This window comes from Topomyia yanbarensis, chromosome 2 (genome assembly GCF_030247195.1).
Source record: "Topomyia yanbarensis strain Yona2022 chromosome 2, ASM3024719v1, whole genome shotgun sequence".
NCBI lineage: Eukaryota > Metazoa > Arthropoda > Insecta > Diptera > Culicidae > Topomyia > Topomyia yanbarensis.
The window spans coordinates 287,956,939-287,980,700 of NC_080671.1; the positions used below are offsets into that span (position 1 = coordinate 287,956,939).

Below are 23,762 nucleotides of genomic sequence, written 5' to 3' on the forward strand. Positions count from 1 at the left end.
TGGCGGTGTTTTCAGTTTTCAATTTTTACCGCTTTGATGTAGATCTTGCAAAATAGAACACGCGGCATGAAAGAGCAGACTGTTGGCAACATCTTTGATTTTTTTTAAAAGTGTTTGAGGCATTTTCTCCTTTTTTAGAGACAATAATATGTGAGGCGGAAAACCCGCCAACTTACCCCGGGCCCGGGGTAAGTTGGCGGTATGTGAGGATATGGCAAAAACTACGCAATCAAATGGCGATTCAATTACTTCAAGGGTCCTTTTGGAACGTGCTGAATGTCTTTTCGAGAAAACTGTATATTAACCGACATTTGCTATTATTTTTCAGTTTCAATACCCCAGCATTTTGCATTGACGCTTACTCCCTATTCAAAAGCAAATTTTCGAAATTTTCTGTGCAATTGGCTGGAATAAATGTTTCCTACATTGGCGAGATACACAAGAACAAGATTTTCTTACTGTGGAGTGAATTCCAGAAATAAAAATTTTTGACGACTTTTTTGCACTGTAAATAGTACCGCCAACTTGCCCCGCGTGCAACACCGCCAACTTACCCCAACCGCATATTTTATTAAAAACTATTTAAAAAATAACTTTTGTTTGTGGATAGATGTAATATCTAGACGGATACTGAAAGCTCTTTTCACGCGCTATCGAAAAATATAATCATTCGGGAAATAGATTGAAAATCACCATAAATACCGCAAAGTATTTAGAATTTAGAAAATTTACTTGGTATGCTCGATAACACAATATCGCCCACAATTTCAACAAAACAAAATGTTTTGCAACAAAAACACATCGGATAATGTGTTTCACATTACTTGAGGTACACAACGAGAGACAACGCTTTATGTCTAATAGAAACGGAGAAAAGGGGCTTCCGCCAACTTACTCCAACCGCCAACTAGCCCCGGGCTCCCCTATTACTCAATAAAGTATTCTTCAAATCTTGCTTGACTTTTAGTTATACGTACATGTTTTACATTTTTGCTTGCGGAAAACCTGATACTAAACTAATAACAGGTGAATCTACTGGAACATTACAGGAACAACTCGCTAAAGAAAAACAGGTATCTGGCCGAGTCCAAATACAAGTGTGGTACCAAGGAGATAAAAACGAACTGGTAGTATCTCTGATGGCCGCAGATGATTTGCCACCTCGTGATGAGTCGCTGGGATATGGAGGATTACCCGAGGCATACGCCTCGATCAAAATGTTTCCAAAAATGTATGTAAATATATAACAGTTTGTAGATAGTTTATACAACTTAAATTTTTCTATACTATTTGTTAACAGTAACGAAACGCACGTTATGCAAACTGAGGTATCATCACCCTCCTTGAACCCTATATGGAATGCGACATTTACGTTCAGAGCAATTCCTAGTGACTCTCTATTTGATCGACACATCGACATCGCATTGCACGATTTGCTTCCGCAATCAGAGCCAATTTTTTTAGGCGAATGTAAAGTCTTGCTTCAGAAAGCATTCTTGGATGATGTTGCTGTTTGGTATCGTCTCGAAGACCCTAGGCAATTGCGCGGAGCTCCTGCAAAAACGAACTTGTCATCTCCTAGGAATTCCATTTCTGGCGATGTATCAAAACTAATAAGAGGTTCTGACTATCGATTTCATCGATCGGTCTCGGAAGACACTGAAAGCATAGGAGATGGCAGCTCTCTGTTGCATCCCGACCATGCCTGGGCTTTCAACAGAAGGGGCTCTTCACAATCAGAAACATTAGAAATAGAGACCTACCAGCTTGGAATAGATTTTTCCAAATCGTTGCCTGGTTCGAGACGATCATCATTCCAAGATCAGGAAAAATATAAAAGCGGGGACATATCATTTTTTGGCTACAATCGAGAACGAAGAAGATCTTCTGTTGCAAAGCGCAACCAAGATGAGATTAAACGTTCTTTTAATCAGAGTAGAGGAGAATTCACACGAACAATGAGCTTATCTCGCGAACTTGAACGGAAAAACTCGAAGAGTAAGTTGGATAACTACAATTCATTGTTCATTTTCTGGATACAATATGCCTCCTCATACTTCTCTTTGCGTTTCTATATGCAGTCTATGATTGATCTACAAGCTCTTATAGGCCTATTTTCATTTCTAGCTTAATGTTTCCGTCACTCATCTCTGGTAAGATGTGCCTCCACAGTACTTTGCTGTATTCATCGCGGTATTTTTTTTTGTTCAAATGCATGTTATTTTGCTTCAACTTTTCTTTTTTCAATGCTTAAATTTTTCAAATCACGCGTATTATCTATGAAGTCTGTATAACCCAACCAATATATCTTATTGTGAAAAATAGTTACAATAACCAATAATACGAAATTGTCTGTATTAATGCTGCTACAAGTCACGTATCATCAACTGCTTCACTCTGCTTTTATCATTATTCAAGTTTTCGAAAATGCATCCACTTTTTTCAGCTATCAACATATCTTTACACTTCGGCAGGAGAATTTCGATTACAGGGTGTTTTGCATATGGTTTGCCTTACTCATATAGAAACAATACAATCGGTCGAAATCGAGTGAATCGAGTGATTAAACACCGCAAACAACTTTTGGGAAGATCCCAAGAACGTAGGAGAATGGCTAAACAGTTATTATGAAAAAAAAAAACTAATTTTAAGGGGTTTTACATATCACATGTTCCATAGCTCGAAAACTATTAAAGTTAAATATATGCTGTCTTCAGCAATTTCTTTTGTAGTAATATTCTATAACTTTGTCGAGTGGTATATTCAATACAAAATGCCATCGCAGGGGCATAAAATAAAACATTCAAGCGTCCTACGACAAACGGCTTCATCTCCTCATGGTAAATTACATAGAACACAATCATCGATAACATGCAATGTAGGGTTGTGGTACCGGTAATAATCCAAGTTTGTTTCGTGTAATTTTTTCAAATATATGTCCTTACAAATTTTTTGCATGCATAGTGAATCCATTTCATGACAAAAATCGTGTTGACAGGTCTTTTGAATTTTATATGTCATGGAGTATGAAAAGAAGTTCATAATCCTTCAGTTGCTACAGTTTTGATCCTAAAAAGCCAACGTTAGTCTATGTTAATAAATTTTGTTTGGTTGAATCAGAAGAGAAAATTTAATTCAGCTACAAGTCAGGCAGATAAATCTTCCTTGTTTGTCTCCTGTGAAGCTTCTTTTTAGCGGAGAATTCGTGTCTCATAAATTTGCAACAGCGTAAAGGAAGCTTTACGTTTTTAGAGAGCTTGCAATACCGCGAATCGAAAAACTTTAAAATCGCATGAAAAGTAATTTGTATGAATTTACATTAATGTGTCTTAAGAATAGAGGAACATTAAATTATTTTCTTTAATAGATGGGTGTTGATACGCGTCAAAAAAAATTTAAACTACGTCGCACAACTGCTACCCTCTCCCTCGTCATACTACATCGCAAAATTGTTATGTGCCCCAACCCCCTAATATGCAACGTCATTTATGCATGACCCCCTAGGAGCCTTGGTCTGCAAAAAGGCCAAAACCAAGTTACAGCAAAGCGATAATGCCGAGAGGAAATGCGACCAAAATAGGGAAACTGTGGGTAACACGGACAGGTGGGGTAAGACTGACACATGGTTATTTTAGGGATTTAACATTAAAACTTCAATTGTATTTTATGTATATTCTATCAGCATGGGTAACCTTGAATTATGCAACATTTAGTAGACCTTGAATACTGCTAAATGTGTACAATATAAGCAAATATTGATAATCAGTATTGCAGCTTCGTGCGGATGTATTATTCAAGTTTCCAACTTTATGGTTTATCGAGGAAAAAATCAATTTTTTCGTGGATTTTTTACTTTATTTTAATAAAGTACTTCTTAAGTGACAAGTTCGGGGAAAATAACATTTAGTTGATTTATGCGTGAATCGAAATTCTAGCAGTCAAACGAGGAGAACCATTAAGTTAGAACATAAAGTAGACTGCAAGATGTACGTTAATGTGACCGAGGATAAATACGGAATACCTAGAACCTGGAAAAGGTAGACGACTTTGTGCAGATCCCGTACTCTGGCTGAGTGTAGTCGAGGAACTGATGTTACCAATTACGCATTTTATATATAACTTTCCAATTTTGTATAAGTGATGGTGACTAATCATTGGAATTGATTGTACAGCTCTCTTTACGACAACGGTAAAAACGATATTAGAAAATACATCATTTGCTTCACCCGCATCGAACTCAAACGTTACTTTTCACCTCGAAATGAACATATATGTTAAGAAGAACCCCAATCTATTCAAAACATCCGTTAGAAAAAGTAAATTTTAATATTTTTTACTGTGATCATCATTTTCGCAACATATCCGTCTTAACACCATATGTCCGTTTCACCCGCAGTCTGGTAAAAGTGGAGATATTTCTTCGTTTTCTAGTTCTTTAAAAAATGATACTTATTGATTTTTGTAACATAATCCCTCTGTACACTCGAAAGCCAACATATGGAGCTACAACATAGAGTATTACATGTTGACAAAACATGCTCTTGCTATGTTATATTTCAGTATATCCTTAAAATGCCCTACACGGATTTACATTCTCGCTTCGATTTACTATTGATAATAGGGTTTCTTACATTTACCATCTGTTGAAGTCGACTAAAGTCACTGCTTTGCAGTTATTGAATTCAAAGTGACCTAGATCTTGAAATAAGAGAAGGTGTCGCATTCGAAAAATAACTTCTGCTGCAATAAGACATCAATTTGAGCATTCGATTTCACTTTGAAGAGTTTCTCGAATCTTTTGAAAAAAATATTCGAGTACCGGTACTTTACCGATATTACTGGTATTGGGGTCTTCAGTACCGCAGTTCCGGTTCTTGTCAAAATGGGTCGGTACTACGAACTCTACTGATAAAGAGAACACTATTTCCTGTTATTGATGATGATGGTCCCACCTCATACCCCTTCAAAGGTGTGAGCTGAGCGATTTATCTAAAAGATAATTAATATTTTGATCCATAACAAAACCAGTTAACAAAAAGAAACGGACTGGTTCAATTTGCAGACATAGCCTTTCCTTCAAAAGAACGTAACCAGATACATTTCAAATATTTCGCCAACAATCAGGGTCCATCAAGAAAATTTCCATTCCGGGAAGATACTTGATAGAATCGGGAATTGAGCCCAATAGCTTCCATTTCCGATAATTCTCTGTAAGACTCCCTCCGCCTGACCAAGACATCGGTACTACCACCTGCTAAAATGAGAAGTGACGAGCCTAGTGGCAGTGCAGAGTCCGGTCGAATTATATCATCCACATCAGACCCCTTTATTGAAAGTTTCCTACCATTAACCCAAGACAATCAAGGGATATTCCTATCCGAGAACATCCTTGATTGATCAGGAATTGAACCCGATATCTAGTTAGTTAACAGAAGGAGTCATCAAGCCCCATACTCAACGAGCTAACTCCGTTATTACCACTATCAAAGCGGTTTCGCAAGAGTGTACCTCTCGGTATCCCGATTGCTCCAGAATTAGCAAATTATTATTATTCAAATAACTCATCAGCTGGCCCTTAACAACAAGTTCTAAAATTTTCTCTAATGTGTGCAACATGTTAATGGGGCGGTACTCTTCGGCTTTATCCGTCCCAGTAACTTTAGGAATAGGAATAACAAGCAGGCTTCTTCGGGAATGTTATGATTTCGAGATGTCATGACCGCCCAAGAACGGAGCTATTTCATAGCTATAACAGCGATGTCATAACATTTTCCTTCCGACAGCTGGGAGAGAACGTATTGGTTTTGCCATTACCAGGACGTGAGGAGGACAGGCGCTAAAGTAGAGTGGGAGACTGGTCACCTAATATAATATTCTTTTTATTCTCGCTAAACATTTGGATTTTTTGATGCATTACGTATGCTTGTCGGGCTGGAAAATATCTAAGTTTATTTTCTGAAAATTCCATTGCTTTTAGATAGGAGGCAAACCGTTCTAGAAACCGCGTTGCATCCTTGTCTGAAGTCCAAAATGAATCCACTAGGATATAAAAAAAATTCATCATAGAACAATGTTTTTCAAGCGGGGGTGAATTCACCCCCAGGGGTACGTCGGATTATGAATCATTCCGGGTAAATTTTAACTTGTTATCCTAATATTTCCATCGAATTATTGACTCTATGATATAGAGGCAATAATTCGATGGAAATGTTAGTTTAATAAGTCGAAATTTACCCGGAATAATTCATAATCTGACGTACCCCAGGGGGTGAATTCACCCCCGGTTGAAAAACACTGTTATAGAAAGCACGTCAAGTCGTGTGAATTTACTGGAAAGTTTTAATGTTACATCATTTTAATGCTCTAAATACGTGCATTCAGGAAAAGATAAAATTATAAAATATTGTTTCAATGCAGTGTTTCTTGTATGTTCATAGACTCACCGCAATTATCAAGCCACTTTTTTTTATCAATCTGTTTCTTATAAGCGAAGCAAAGACATTCATTAAACTGTTGTAATTTATGAAATATATAAATCCCTTCGGATTCATGACACGGTGCTACAAAATAAAAAAAATGAATGTATTTTGTAAGTGATCAAATAACGGTTGTTGGTTTGGTCAAATACAACACAAAATCACTATATTTGATCAATTTAATATACCCTCGAAATCTTTACTCAAAGCCAAAAAAACTACTTTTGGAACTTCCGGCACTAATAAATTAACCACGCTTTTCAACCGATTCTAATTTTTTTGATTTTTCTTGAAGGACGAATAGACCTTTCTAACGGTGTTATGTTATTTTATTAAAAATACTTTGCGGTTTTGGGACAGCTATTTAAAAATTACCATTATTTTGCGATGTTTTTCATGAAAAATGTGAAAATTGCTCAACATTTTTACAAACAAGCGTCTTTGCTTCAATAAAAGTTAGAGAGAACATTTAATTCCGCATCTGACGACCTTTTTATCACCAAAATCAGTCGGCAAAGTGCCTGAGTTATTATTTTTTACTAAATTAGAAACTTTCTCGACTTTTTTACTGCAACAACATGACGAAATGCAAGATTATCTCGAGAGAGACAATAAGATTTTGAGATATTGTTCCTATTTATGAAAGGTAATTTGTTGTAGCTTCCATAAAACGACGAATGACATTTTCATGTAAATATTTGAGTTCAGATATTAAAATCTAAATCTTGTTCAATAACAGTAACACCAACTGTAGAGGACACTAAATCAGTGAATTTAACTCGTTAATTTTCGCTTCAAATGTTGGTGCGCCTGACAAATTTAGGTTCCAAAATTTTTGGGCACGGAATTTCAAATATATGTTTATTCTACATTTTATTGTATGAAATTGTTGATTTATTGGCCTAATCCTTTACAAAAAAGTAAATAAGGGTCTCCGTCCAGAAAAAACAGCTTTTTAATGAAAATTTACATTAGGTACTCTTGATTCGCATCATTTGCAGTATCTGAAAGTATTAATCGGTCGAAAATATTTTCTTTGTGAGCAAATTATATTATATTTTATTGAATGTTGGACAAACCAGCTAAACAGTACTGCACAGTTGGGCAGGAACGAAAATTAACAAGACAAAACATCTAGCGCTTTGGGAGTGCATTTCTTTTAGTTGCTATGTTCAGCAAAGTATCTTGGTTTTACCTGCGCCTTATTTTGAAAATGTAAATAAGTTTGGATTTTAACCGCATAGGTGGCGCTGCTATGTTAACTTTTTGACGTAGGACTACGTCTTTGTTTTCGATATGGGGGTGCACTCTGCAAATTCTACAAAAATGGCATGTAACGAAAAGTGGTCCAATTTTAAACGCATATAATTCAGCCATCTCACGATAAATTTTCAAATTTTTTGCACAAATCGCCCCGAAATACTTCTAAGAATAGATTTCAATAGATAAACCCAAAGACTTTTGATATCATAGCATTAAAAAATTAAATAATATACAAAATTGTCAAAATATCGCGCATTAACACACAAAAGATAGCGCTTCCCAAGCCCTGTACGACAGATTGGTGTACCTAGCGCGCAACGCTTCTATGAATGACGTCATCCTTGATTGATCAGGAATTGAACCCGATATCTAGTTAGTTAACAGAAGGAGTCATCAAGCCCCATACTCAACGAGCTAACTCCGTTATTACCACTATCAAAGCGGTTTCGCAAGAGTGTACCTCTCGGTATCCCGATTGCTCCAGAATTAGCAAATTATTATTATTCAAATAACTCATCAGCTGGCCCTTAACAACAAGTTCTAAAATTTTCTCTAATGTGTGCAACATGTTAATGGGGCGGTACTCTTCGGCTTTATCCGTCCCAGTAACTTTAGGAATAGGAATAACAAGCAGGCTTCTTCGGGAATGTTATGATTTCGAGATGTCATGACCGCCCAAGAACGGAGCTATTTCATAGCTATAACAGCGATGTCATAACATTTTCCTTCCGACAGCTGGGAGAGAACGTATTGGTTTTGCCATTACCAGGACGTGAGGAGGACAGGCGCTAAAGTAGAGTGGGAGACTGGTCACCTAATATAATATTCTTTTTATTCTCGCTAAACATTTGGATTTTTTGATGCATTACGTATGCTTGTCGGGCTGGAAAATATCTAAGTTTATTTTCTGAAAATTCCATTGCTTTTAGATAGGAGGCAAACCGTTCTAGAAACCGCGTTGCATCCTTGTCTGAAGTCCAAAATGAATCCACTAGGATATAAAAAAAATTCATCATAGAACAATGTTTTTCAAGCGGGGGTGAATTCACCCCCAGGGGTACGTCGGATTATGAATCATTCCGGGTAAATTTCAACTTGTTATCCTAATATTTCCATCGAATTATTGACTCTATGATATAGAGGCAATAATTCGATGGAAATGTTAGTTTAATAAGTCGAAATTTACCCGGAATAATTCATAATCTGACGTACCCCAGGGGGTGAATTCACCCCCGGTTGAAAAACACTGTTATAGAAAGCACGTCAAGTCGTGTGAATTTACTGGAAAGTTTTAATGTTACATCATTTTAATGCTCTAAATACGTGCATTCAGGAAAAGATAAAATTATAAAATATTGTTTCAATGCAGTGTTTCTTGTATGTTCATAGACTCACCGCAATTATCAAGCCACTTTTTTTTATCAATCTGTTTCTTATAAGCGAAGCAAAGACATTCATTAAACTGTTGTAATTTATGAAATATATAAATCCCTTCGGATTCATGACACGGTGCTACAAAATAAAAAAAATGAATGTATTTTGTAAGTGATCAAATAACGGTTGTTGGTTTGGTCAAATACAACACAAAATCACTATATTTGATCAATTTAATATACCCTCGAAATCTTTACTCAAAGTCAAAAAAACTACTTTTGGAACTTCCGGCACTAATAAATTAACCACGCTTTTCAACCGATTCTAATTTTTTTGATTTTTCTTGAAGGACGAATAGACCTTTCTAACGGTGTTATGTTATTTTATTAAAAATACTTTGCGGTTTTGGGACAGCTATTTAAAAATTACCATTATTTTGCGATGTTTTTCATGAAAAATGTGAAAATTGCTCAACATTTTTACAAACAAGCGTCTTTGCTTCAATAAAAGTTAGAGAGAACATTTAATTCCGCATCTGACGACCTTTTTATCACCAAAATCAGTTGGCAAAGTGCCTGAGTTATTATTTTTTACTAAATTAGAAACTTTCTCGACTTTTTTACTGCAACAACATGACGAAATGCAAGATTATCTCGAGAGAGACAATAAGATTTTGAGATATTGTTCCTATTTATGAAAGGTAATTTGTTGTAGCTTCCATAAAACGACGAATGACATTTTCATGTAAATATTTGAGTTCAGATATTAAAATCTAAATCTTGTTCAATAACAGTAACACCAACTGTAGAGGACACTAAATCAGTGAATTTAACTCGTTAATTTTCGCTTCAAATGTTGGTGCGCCTGACAAATTTAGGTTCCAAAATTTTTGGGCACGGAATTTCAAATATATGTTTATTCTACATTTTATTGTATGAAATTGTTGATTTATTGGCCTAATCCTTTACAAAAAAGTAAATAAGGGTCTCCGTCCAGAAAAAACAGCTTTTTAATGAAAATTTACATTAGGTACTCTTGATTCGCATCATTTGCAGTATCTGAAAGTATTAATCGGTCGAAAATATTTTCTTTGTGAGCAAATTATATTATATTTTATTGAATGTTGGACAAACCAGCTAAACAGTACTGCACAGTTGGGCAGGAACGAAAATTAACAAGACAAAACATCTAGCGCTTTGGGAGTGCATTTCTTTTAGTTGCTATGTTCAGCAAAGTATCTTGGTTTTACCTGCGCCTTATTTTGAAAATGTAAATAAGTTTGGATTTTAACCGCATAGGTGGCGCTGCTATGTTAACTTTTTGACGTAGGACTACGTCTTTGTTTTCGATATGGGGGTGCACTCTGCAAATTCTACAAAAATGGCATGTAACGAAAAGTGGTCCAATTTTAAACGCATATAATTCAGCCATCTCACGATAAATTTTCAAATTTTTTGCACAAATCGCCCCGAAATACTTCTAAGAATAGATTTCAATAGATAAACCCAAAGATTTTTGATATCATAGCATTAAAAAATTAAATAATATACAAAATTGTCAAAATATCGCGCATTAACACACAAAAGATAGCGCTTCCCAAGCCCTGTACGACAGATTGGTGTACCTAGCGCGCAACGCTTCTATGAATGACGTCATCATCGACTATTTAAAGAACGGACTTGGCCAGACACGCTCAGTTCCCTGTTGAACGGCTGGCGAAGCAGATTACTGCGCTGTGTTTTTTACAGCCAGTGTAGCTGAGCTAGAAGTCCGTTACACTGGCTGTGGAGGGACGCTACACTGTGTCGTCCAACAGGCGACCGCTCCAACTGTTCCTAAATACCGCTGTAATGTTGCCAGTAAATTTGTGGTTTAACTAGCACATGTATTTGCTATTTGCGCTTGAAATTAATTAATGTAGTGGAAGTAATAAGCTTCCCATTTTGGTTTAAACGCAAGGACAGTTTTTAAAACAGGATTTGATTAATTAGTTTAGCTCATCTAAGCAATTTTATCAATTCTGTAATTTAAAAGGAATTTTACGGAACTTGGTGAATTTGGCCCCACTTGCAACTGGTATAATCAACCTGCACAAGGTGTTGCATAACGCAGGGCTGTTTTTTGGAACAAAATGTGTTATCGTTCAGCCCTTCGCTATGCAAAATCACGATATTATGACAGATGGGCAAAGCGCGGCCGTTCCTTTCAATCGGGAACCGCCGCGTGGAATTTTGGTGAAATGTGCTAATAGTGTCGTGGTGGTACTAGTTGTCTCTTTCGCTCTACCCATCATCATCAGCGTTGACTCATTTTGCATTGTGCGCTTGGGTCAATGTTTGGGGCGAATGTGTTGGTAGGTAGGGGAACTGGCGGTAAAATGAACACGTTAAGCAAAGTCATTATTTTCTAACTAATAAGTGAATGAGATATTACAATCACCTTATGTTTCTTGTTAGACATGTTTTGTACATATCTGATAAAAATACTTCGTCATAAACACATTTTTTCAAACATGATTCTTGATTTCTACACATGTCCAAAAATATGACATGTTTATAGCGAGTGGGTAAAATGAACATGTGGCTGTGGTAAAATGAACAGCTTCTGGTGACCTGCAAAATGTCCTGTATGTATGCAATGCGCAGCGTTGGAAAGCATTTTCCGATCAATGCTAATATCCCAACAAATCATGAGCTTTGCATACACACAGGGCATTTTGCAGGCAAACAAAATTGTCACGGAAGAATTGAATTTTCATGACGTAATATTAACCATTTTACAATCCTGTGGCATCGAAACACATCTACAAACTTGGGGTTATCCATGGGTGTTTGAACTTTTGGGATCTGTTTGAGAGCAACTAGAAAGCTTGTTCTATACATGAGATGTGATTATATTGTCTAAAATTTGATTTTTCTTCACCGGTCCTGGTGTTTTTTCCCACACACTAAGTACTAATAAAATAAATATTTTACATTAAGTAGTATAGTCCTACGTTTACAGTTCGTGCAACCCCATAGAGCTGCCCCTTGTAGTTTTTATTCCGCATCTTAGGGGTTTGGTGTCTTCTGCAAAGTTTTAGAACGTTCAAAAATACGATAAGTTGTCAAGACAGTTGAGCTCCATATCTTCAAGTAACAAAGTTATATCGATAATCATAAAAAACATATTCATACCCGCTACATCGAGTTATCAATATGAAAGTTGCCAACAACTAATGTATGTTTATTATGAATTATACTGGGATAAAATGCATTTATAAAGGATTCTTTGAAAAGCTCGAACTGTCAATCTTACACCACCGGAATATGGCGCAGGTAAAAACGTGATACTCTGCTGAACACACTGACTAAAATATGTTTCTTAAATCGCTAAAGGTATTGTCTTAGTAGTTTTGATCCAGTAGGATAACACTGGTGTAGCGGATATGAATATGTTCCATTGAGATACAGTAAAGACCCGTTTTTATTCGCGCCTTGGTGAATTTTAGGCTGATAAATCCGGGACATTGATAAAATCGGGACATATATTTTTTTCATTTTAAGAAACCGAAGCTCTTAAAATATTCTTCTTTAGTCCCTAGATATAGCCTCAAAACCTTTCCTGATTATTTAGCTTAAACTTGGGGGTCTGACAGAGCAAAACTTAAAAAAAAAAAATTGGCATATTTCAGATCTCTAAGATAAGAAAAATATGCTCAAGAAAGGATTTACACCAAATTCTTTTTTTTTGCACGGGGGATGCGTTCCGAGCATAAAAAAACCGTGTAAAAAATCCGTGTTATTTCGAGAAACCGTGTAAAAAAAATCCGTGCTAATTCGAGAAACTGTGTAAAAAAATCCGTGCTATTTCGAGAAACCGTGCAAAAAAAAATCCGTGTTGTTTTGAGAAACCGTGCAAAAAAAATTCGTGTTATTGCGAGAAACCGTGCAAAAAAATCCGTGCTATTTTGAGAAACCGTGCAAAAAAAATCCGTGTTGTTTTGAGAAACCGTGTAAAAAAAATCCGTGTTATTTTGAGAAACCGTGTAAAAAAAATCTGAAATTTTTTTTTATTAACAGCTATTTGCTTATGGTATTTAACAATGAATACTGTTGGACATTTTAAATGCACAAGGGGGCTGTCAATGTGCCCAGTTTTTTAATTTTTCGAGGAGGTTTTTTTTAGAAAAATGTAAGTTTTTTTATTCGTTAAAAGAAGTTATTGTCCGTTGAAAAGCAATAGTTAAAATGGTAAAACGTTTCAACTATTTAGAGTTTGTTACCTTTTTGTAGATTACACTGCGCTACAGTGATTATAACTTTTAAAATGAAATAGTATAGCAAATGCGATACAAAGTAATGTACACACGAAATTTTGAAGCAAAAATACATTTTTGGGACCTTTACCACAACAAAATTAGCTACATTGTCATTTTCAGCCGATTTTTGGTTTTACAACATTTTTGGAACGAAGAAAACTAGACCTTTCGAACAGTATGCGGTCATATACAGTTTGGTAAGAAACACTTTTCGATTCTAGGACAAAATTGTAATTTTTTGCGATTTTTTCATGTAAATGGTTTTCTTCTCATTAAAAGAATTTTCATGATAAGTAAAAAAATCATTTTGATACAAAGACTCTCTTGCGCAATTGAAATGTCAGAAATTGTCAATTTTCAACGGCCTATTGATTGGCTTTTACTTAATTAAATACTCTTTCCTGAAAAGAGGCAGCATTTGCCATTTTGCAATGTTGACCCCTTCTTTGCATTCAAAATTTCCAAAACTGCACTTTGATTAAAAATTCTTTCCTGAAAAGTTGAAAAATTCGCTATTTTACACTTAGCGAATCTAGTTTTTTTAACGACTGCAACCTATGCCTTGGTGGATATCGGTCCGTCCCGCGAGGCAGACTTTGCAAAATCGTACGAAATTACTACTATCTGCCAATTAAACACCGATCTTCAGGAGGACGATAAAGTTTTGTGTATGTGTGTCTCAAAAAGTGTGTGTTCTCTAATTTGTCTACTTCTACAAAATATTCTCCTGCCAGTGCGTTTGAGTCGTCTATATCTATACTAAACCAATTTAGAATTAGAACCGCCTTTTGTCTTGTTCCTATTCCTTTCTTTCGTCTCCTAGGTCTGAAGCGGATCAATCGACTATTAATAAATATGATAAAAGATGCCATCAGTATTGGCCCTTATTCGCAAATACTTTATTCACTACAGCTGTGCTATATTTCTTCTCGATCTTATAACAGAATTTGAAAATCTCTGTTCTAAATAGTCGATATTGGTAGTTGTTATGATGTACAATACATTATGAAAATATGCTTAAGTAGTGACAATATTTTTCAGTTCCACAGATACAATCTCCCTTTATTGGATACTTCAGAGTTATTCGCATCTGCTGTCGGAGGCCACCAATCCTCCAAACGACTCAATCTGCTCGAACCGAATGCACATTTCAACCACTGAGCATTCAACTCGAACATATCACACCGAGGAAGCGATTTGTTATTTCCAAGAACCAAAACTCGAGTGAAACAATCAACATTCTCACATCTTCTTGGAACCACCAAACATATCCAAGCTCGACAGCTAGCAGAAGTCACATAGGGCAAAGACCTAATTTTGGCCCCATTAGGGAGGGCGCCACACTATTCTATTATTTACGCAGCCTATAACCGTTGAAATGCGCATAAATTGGCATCAGTATCCTTGCTTCGTTTCCAAGAACCAATATAATAACAAAAATGTCCTGAAAATGGGGAAATACTTCTGTTTGAGCGCCACTAAAACTCGAAACGAATGCTTCTATTTTCGCACTGCCATTTGAGCCAATGCGTTGAACAAAGATGGCAGACGCTGCTCTAACTAACGGCTTCAAATGGGTAGGGCGATAATAGAAATAGGGCGAAACTAGTCTCCACACCCTATATCTCCACCCAAGCGAAGTGATCAATTCACTTGTAAGTAGGACCACTCATCCACAAACCAGTCATGAACACATCCGTACCAACGAGAATGGATCATACCAGACGAAGGCCACAGGTCCAGCACCAACTTGTCCCATCTCAGTAAAAAATAGACTTGTGCCTGTCCCTAACTCATTGAAAGCTCTATTTAATCAGATATCACTAATTGGTTGATAAAAAGAAACATCAGTCGTTGTCTACTCAGAACAAACAATACGTATTGCGTATCCCTGCATATTAAAATCTCCGCTATCAGTTTCTAGCTTATCAAACTGAACAAGCAAAATTAATATACTTTGTGTAGTGGCACTACCCGGGGGAACATGGCCATATAGCAATTGCTCCATTGCCAATGCGATGTGATATATGAACCGGAATATTATTTGATGATATCTAAAAAGCATACAATACTATAAAAACCATTGCCCAGCATTATTGATTTTCAACTACCGTAACTTGAATTTTGAATAACAACTCATTTCCTAAAATTGAAAAATACGCGATTTTTACATATTGGCAGATCATCCCCACTTGCATTGCAAATATCCAATGCCATTTATTTTCAGCTGCCGTTACTAAATGCCTATTAAAATATTTTTTTTTGTACGGTTTCTCGAAATAACACGGATTTTTTTTGCACGGTTTCTCGAAATAACACGGATTTTTTTTGCACGGTTTCTCAAAATAACACGGATTTTTTTACACGGTTTCTCGAAATAGCACGGATTTTTTTCACGGGATGATCAAATCATTAAACTGGTCTATCGAAATAGGTATTTTATACATAAAAATCGTGTTATTTTGCAAAACTGTGCAAAAAAGTCTTCAAAAAAACCGTGGAAAAAAAGTGCGTGCAAAATCAGAATCCGGTGTACTCGAATTCAATTTGGTTCGTGTACTAGAGCCCATCAAGCTACCAACTATCAGTTTTCATATGAAGCTGATAAAATCGGGTCAAAAATCTGATAAAATCGGGGGTAAATAAAATGGGGGACTGATAAAATCGGGTGCTGATAAAATCGGGTCTTCACTGTAGATGTTTAACCTTCCGACAGTCACACAAATTCACTGTGTAGTATGTTCAGTTACTCCAGCGAAACCGTCTTTGAGCACCAGCGGCTGCTCGCTTAGGGAAGCATTAACACGACTTTCGGGCGGTTAATCATCAAAATTTATCATATATCAAAATATGTATCCAGCGCATTTTCACATTTGGTAGTACATATACGGTAGACTAAAAAACGTAGATGATTGTTTGCCAAAACTTGCAACTTTTTGAGAAAACTGATTTTTAAAATAATATTTTTTTTAATACTTTTGCTCATATTTCACTTAAAACGTGTTGAATATTCGCAAAGTCTTCTATAATAGACGCAAAACATCAGTTCTGATAGAATTGTTATGTTGTGAGTGATAAATTTAACGAAAACAAGGCAAACACTACTTAAAAAGAGATTTTCAGCGGAATTTTATAATAATTTTTTTTTTTAAGTAAAATCATGTATTGGTTTATTAATAAAATATCTACAGTTCATTATCTAATCTAAATTGCAATGAATTTGTGCTTATTGCATTTTCGCTTTCATTGATGAATTGTATGTATATCACAAACAGTTTTAGAAGCGATGGTTTTGTAGTCCGAGGAACTCCATTCAAGGTTGGTTGCATTAAGTCCATGAAGTTTATTCTTCGCCACCCGTTCAGCAATGTCGTAATCTTCTGTTGCAGTAGTGTCCATGCTTGCGTTACCCGAATTTGTGTTTCAGTGTTTCTATTGCTGCGTTGCAGTGTAAGCAGTTTCCACCATCCGCACGTCGCATTACGTTCATGAGACGCCGGTGCACCGTTTTCCCATACACCATCAAGTATAGATCGGTTCGCTCTTGAGATGACAAATTTCGCGCTTTATGGATGTTCATCCATATTCTAGGCCAATCCATTTGACGGTTCTCTCGCTCGATTTTGGGCACTTCAGTGTTGTCCACGTAAAATTTATGGATGAGATTAGCGGTAGGGTTTTGCTGGATTTGGGGAGGGATTTGGGATATGCTCTGTTGTATTAGTTTCAGACAGGAGCAGTCTGCGGGAGGGTTTATCGGATTGGGATTATTTTGACGGATAAATGACTTGTAAAACGGCATAGAGTCTATCTCTGTCAAATGTCTGTTTATCAGCAGTGATTTGCATTTCAACGCTGGTAAGTGCAGTTTTAATCCACCTTGTGCAAAATTTCGTGCTAGCTGTTGGACACGGGCTGGAATGCCATGCCAGAGAAAGTTTCCCATCGTTGTGGTGAGTTTTGCCGTATGCATGTTGGACGGCGGGATGATAGAGGCAAGGTACCAGATTTTGGCCGTCGCAAAAGTATTCAATAGCGTCACTTTTTGTAGAAGGGTTAGCGATCGCATCGAGTGTAGCCATATCAACCGACTAAATTTTCCCAGTATCTCATCCCAATTCTGCTTGCACATTAAGCGAATAGAATTGCTAAAGATTATACCCAAAATTTTTACAGTGTTTTCCATGCGCAACCATGGTACGTTGAGAGGATTTCCATTGATGAAACCAATATCGATTGCTGTTGTTTTACTCAGATTTAGTTTCGCTCCCGAAACACGAGAGAAACGGATAAACAGTTCGTGTATTGCCATGATTCTGGGTACGGTTGTTGCTATCACACTTATATCATCGGCGTATGCAACGACGAGATCATTGCCGCATTCTTGCTCGATCTTCGTTAGGAGTGGTTGTAAGTAGATGCTAAATAGACAGCTTGAGATCGGACTCCCTTGCGGTACCGATCGTTGTATGGGAAAGGCGGCGGAAAGATGCCCGTTAATGAGTAAGCGAGACGACGACATCTCGGCGAATCGAGAGAGTAAAGAGACTAACCTGCGGTTGAATCCGAGCGAGCACATGTTGCCGAACAGGAATCTTCGGTCGACACGATCGAAAGCATGGTCCAGATCGAATGATATCAGCTTGGCTCTCTGTTTACGGTGGATTAGTTGAGCAATTCTATCTTTTAGCGATAGGGTGGCCTGGAATATGTTGCGTTCGTTGTTAGAGCATGTTTGCACGTCGCTCAGGATTCGGTGGATTCGCATAACATTCTCTATTCTTGCTTTGATGATTCGTGAGAGGAGCTTGAAGTCGTAGTTTAGAAGCGATATTGGTCTGTAGGAGCGAGCAGTGTCATCTGTCCCCTTCTTTTTCACGAGAACAATCACACTCTCAACGAACTCGGCAGGGAAATTTGACGCCAGAGTCTCGTTCATAACGAGGTTGAGTTCTCGGTGGATAACGTTGAAAGCTCGGAGATAAAATTCCTTCGTGATTCCGTCGGGTCCTGGAGATTTTCTAGATGCACTTGTTTTGATTGCCGCGTGTATTTCGGCGGTTGTTATTTCACTCATGCAGGCCTCGTTCGCTTCGTCGTTTTCGGGAATTACTCTCTCGCAGCTGAAATCGTCATTTGTAGCGTCGACCGTTTCATCCCTCGCATATAGGGTATGGTAGTACTGTAGAAAATGTTGCTCGATGTCTTCGGAACGGTCAATACTTTCATTCCTCTCGTTTTGCAGATGTGTTATAGTAGTTCTTTTTCTCCTTCTCTCTCCCAGCTGGAACGTCGACAGTGGCTCGCCGGCGATGCGTGTTTCGTTGATGCGCACAAACATGTGCGTGAATTCTCGTTGTTGTGTCAACATCTCTGCTTTCAAGCGGTTGATAGTCGACAACATTGTTGGGTCGTGAAAGTAGCTATCGTACGCCTGTCGCAATTGTGAATACAGTTGTTGGTATTTGCGATGGAAATCGTTGTAGGCCAAACTTGATTTCCACCGGAAGAATGATTTTATTTTGGGTTTGGCGCACGATAGCCACCAGCTTATCCATGACGGGAAGTTGCGTCGTTGGCGAGTCCAATACTGCCAACTGGTTCGTAGTTCGTCAATGTTCTCTGCAGTAAGGAGATGTGGACGGAGAGACCAAAACCCCCTGCCGGGTTCTCTTCCAAGGTAGGGAAGGCATATTCGGACGGTGACGGCTTTGTGGTTCGTGAAGGGGCAGACGTGAGTGTTCGCATTTCGTAGTTGGTCGCAGAGGCCTGGGCTCACGTAGATGCGATCCAGTCTGGACATCGAGTTGTGCGTTATGTATGTGTGACCGGGTGTCTGAGGGTTTAGTTTAACCCACACATCACGGAGTTGCATTTGTTGGATTATCGCTTGAAGAGACGGACTGTCGTAGCACGCAGTTAAAATCACCTACCAAAATAACATTCTCGGTTCTGTGGCGGAGGTAGTATGGCAGCGTATTTTTGTAAAACCTCTCCCGCTCGGCTCTCATTGCGGTGCCGGATGGGGCATACACATTACATAGAGTGGTGTTAGATATTCGTAGGGCGACAAGCCGACCATCCAGGCTTTTTTCTACGTGTGAGAAGCGAATGTGTTCTTTTAGTGCGATTGCCGTGCCCCTTCTCGTGTGATCCACATTGCAAATCACGTTATAGCCGGGAAAAGACAGCTGTTCGTTCCCTACTTCTTGCATGAAAACGATATCCAGCTCCATTGTACGAACGAAGGTTCGGAGGGCGTTCAACTTTGTTGTGTTCGTGATGTTGTTGATATTGATGGTTGCAATGTTATAGCTGGCGTGCTCCATTACAAGGCGAGATTTTCTTCCTGCGAATCGTTGCCGTCCCATTGACGTTGTTTTTTGCCCGGTGGACGGCGTAAAGATCGTCGGCTGCTCGTTGAAGTTGAGGATCGGTCTGTATCGTCCCCATCGTTTTTCGGCTCATTTGGCGCAGGCCTGCGAGATGTGTCTCCTACGCTGGTGAATTTGGAAGGCATTTTGAAGATGTCGTCGGTGGGTTGCCGAACTGGAGGTTCGGTCTCGGGATTTCGTTGTGTTGGATTATTCGTGCTCGGTGATGGTACAGGGAACGTCTCAGTTTGTTGAGAGGGTACAACAGGCTTTGTTGTCGACGGCGGTTTAGGACCCGAAGGCTTGTTGGTCGGTTGTTTTCCTTGTGTTGGTTTTTGCTGAGCTGTCTTCGGTCGAGCCGATTGTTTTACGACCTTTGCGTACGACGTGTTTGCCTGGTCCGCGGCAAGCTTCTGGACCAGAAGTTTTTTGTTTTGGATGCATGAGATCCCGCTATGAACAAATTCGTTGCAATGTCGGCACGTTTGGTGTTGGCCGTAATACGATACGGCTGTCATTTCGCCGTCGATGGTGACAAATGATGGAATATTTGCTTTTACCATCATTTTTACCACTCGAACACCAGTGGGGATGCCACCGAAAGCGTATTTCTCGTCCCACATGATCTCATGGATTGAGAGTACGTCCCCGTACTCTTGGAGAAAGCCGATGATATCTTCATTCGTTACGTCTTCAGAGAGATCGTAAAGTTTAACTTCCACAGCTCCGTCCTCCAACGTGATCCGAAGTTTGTAGGTCTTACCGTCTATCTCTGTCTCGTGTACATTGTCATGGTTTTCGACGATTGCTTGTGCCACAGCGAGTTCGTTGACTTTCACAAACGCACAACCAAGGCTTCGGCTTGGTTGAATTCGCACCACTTGATTTTTCTGCAACTCGAGAACGCTATTAACGAAATAGTGAAGCTTTTCATAGGACGGTTTCCGTGGTAGATGCGCATAATCAATGCGAAACGTGTTTTCGCGACGTCTCATTTTGACACTGATCGCGATTAATTCACTCGAGAAACGGGCCGGCGATGCCCTATTGCCGGTGAGTGAATACAAGCTCAAAAATAATAGCTCGTGCACGGCTTCCGAATACCAGCGATACTAAACGCGTCTGCTCGACTCGGAGGTTGAGCGCTAACTGTAATCGATATAACTTTGTTACTTGAAGATATAGAGCTCAACTGTCTTGACAACTTATCGTATTTTGAAACATTCTAAAACTTTGCAGAAGACACCAAACCTCTAGGATGCGAAATAAAAAAGTTAACATAGCAGCGCCACCTATGCGGTAAAATCCAAACTAATTTACATCTTCAAAATAAGGCGCAGATAAAACCAAGATACTTTGCTGAGCATAGCAACTAAAAGAAATGCACTCCCAAAGCGCTAGAGGTTTTGTCTTGCTAATTTTCGTTCCTGCCCCACTGTGCACTTATTTATCGTAAATGGCTGAACTAACCTAAAGTAAAAGTTTGTCATGAATCTAAAAAGTAGTCTTGTTAGATATTACGTCAGGTTAGGTTAGTCTATTAGACATGGTCGGCTTTGTTTTTAGCCCTAGTAGACAGGAGATTATATTACCCCACGTTTTCACGATGTGTCATTTTTAAACTGTTGTCATTACTGATATCCATGATATTTAAATTTACATATTATCCACAGCTATTACAGTTCATATGCAAATTTTGCAATGAAAAGTTTTTTTTAACATAAAAATAAACAAAAACCTATTCAAATGTACCCAATCTCCTGTACATACTAAAGTTTATTTCAAGTTTTACATGGTAAGATACACATACGAATTTTATTTCTCTAGAAAAATTAATTTTTTTTGCCTTAGAGGCAATATAGATGTTGCTATTTCAGAAATATAGTTTGTTTGCAACTGTCGTACAGGCAATAAAAACAGTAGTTGCAATATGTTGACTACTGCTTTAGAGGCGCGAGACCATTTTGACATATTATCGACCAATAATCATAATTTTTTAGCTAAATCGATGCTATAAACTTCAAAATGTAAACACTTTTACCTTTCAACATTTAATGGAATCTCAGTTCTGCAGTTTTAATATTTAGCAAAAATGTGTTTTGCGTAGGAATATAGTAGCTATTGTCTTAGAAAGTTTTAAAAGGGAGGAACTGTAAATTTCTGCAGTTGTCTCTCTTTATAAATTCTACTTATAAATAAAAGTCATGTTTGACCTTTAGAATAGTTTGCATAAACTGAACATTTCGCCAATAGTAAAAATCATTCTATGTCTATATATTGGAGAAGGAATAATTATACGTTTCGTTGACACGTGGCACGAAGACTAAAGTTCATTCAGTACAAGAATATTATTCAATTTTCAAGCTAGCTAAACATAAATACTTTAAAAAAATGGAGTATTTCATAAAATTTGATTTCATTGCTTGAACTGTTCTCTGGCGAATCACGGATTGCTCGTTTTAAACGTAATTTTTTTTTCGCGAATTACAAGCGTGCAAACGCAAAAAATGTAGCATAATTGTCCCTTGATACGTCATTCTCATAATGTACATATATTCAAAGGAAAAGTATTCTACGTAAGCATGCACAATCCATCTTACTTTGAGATAGAATACATATATGAGCTCTCGATGGGTACTTGCGCATATAAATTCGAATTTGCACTGATAGACTAAATGCGTAGAATGCTGAGCTACTGTACGGTACCAGCCTACCGTGAGGTAGCAGGAAGCGAAAATAAAGAAAACGAAAATTTCCTATGCACAGCGAAACGGGAATATATCATTGAGTGTTATGTATGGGATGAGTGCCGATAGGAATAATTAAACTGAGCGCCTAGCGAAAACCGAACTGTGTAGTTCACCGGTCACAGCACGGAGAAAGGGTAACTGTTTACCACAGCGTGTCTGTATTGGATTCGGAAGAAAAAGAGAAGTTATAGAAGAGAACGAACATAACATTCCCGAATGAAAATGTGATGAGATCTTTGACATTTTCAGTCGTAGCTGTTATAGCAATTTGCGGTCGGCAGTTGTACTGCATGGCTGTCTGCTGATTCGTGTCATTCTCCAGTACATTTCGCAAGCCTGATCACAAGTGATTCCTTCCAAACTGTCGGCACGTGCCCAGTTTGTAGCGATTCATTTACAAGGTCCAGCAGATCGTGTCCGATGACATGAAAGCAATCCTGTATCACTTTTGCGTTGACATTATCGATACCAGCCGATTTTCCCAAAGAAAAACAAATATCCTTCAACTGTTCAAAAGTGATTGAGTGAAATCCGTCAAATCTACAGTTAATATTAATCGGTTGTGTTATTTCCACAGGTTCACTGACCAGCTCAATACTTTGATTGATCAGTTGGACACTGTTAACGAAATAACTGTTCAATTTTTTAGCTATTCTTTTTTCAGATTGTACATCTACCCCGTTAAAAGTTGGACTGCGGGGAACTACGTTTAGGTTTAATTAAATTCTTTGGGATTTTCCATAATTTTGCTGTTGTTTTGATGTTGATCGATCTTCCTTTGAATATATTCACATTTGGTCTTCTTCAAGGCCCGTGAATAAATATTTCGCGCGTGCGTGTACCCATTCCAAAGACGTTCACTATTAGTTCTGCAAAATTTCTTGTAGTTTTTATCCCTTTTACGTTTAAGGCGCAAAAGATCTAAAGAGTACTAGCTGTTCGAGTTATTTGAATTAACATACTTTTGAGAAACTAAACTATTTGTACACTCTTTTAACACGTTAGTTAGAACAGCTGCCTTGTTATCCAAATTTCCATTCAATTCCAATTCGCTTCTCGAAATCAGTTGAGAAATAGCTTGTTTCAAATATGTTTTCCAGCACTTGATTTTAACTTTATCCTCTTCACGGTTAGGTTCGTTCTCGAGTAAAATTGAAATAGTCTCATGGTCTGAAATTTTACAATCGGCCTCTACATACGAATGAACCCCATCAAAATTGGAATA

The 23,762-nt window shown here is 37.8% G+C and overlaps 1 protein-coding gene across 1 annotated transcript in view; it reads left to right on the forward strand.

The window, feature by feature from the left end:
* Positions 1–23,762, forward strand: part of LOC131678626 (regulating synaptic membrane exocytosis protein 2) — a 978,270-nt gene that overhangs the window by 593,870 nt on the left and 360,638 nt on the right. Inside the window, exons 7-8 of the mRNA XM_058958857.1 lie at positions 1,050–1,231; positions 1,301–1,998. Coding sequence (XP_058814840.1) covers positions 1,050–1,231; positions 1,301–1,998 — 880 coding nt within the window. The remainder of the gene's footprint in view (positions 1–1,049; positions 1,232–1,300; positions 1,999–23,762) is intronic.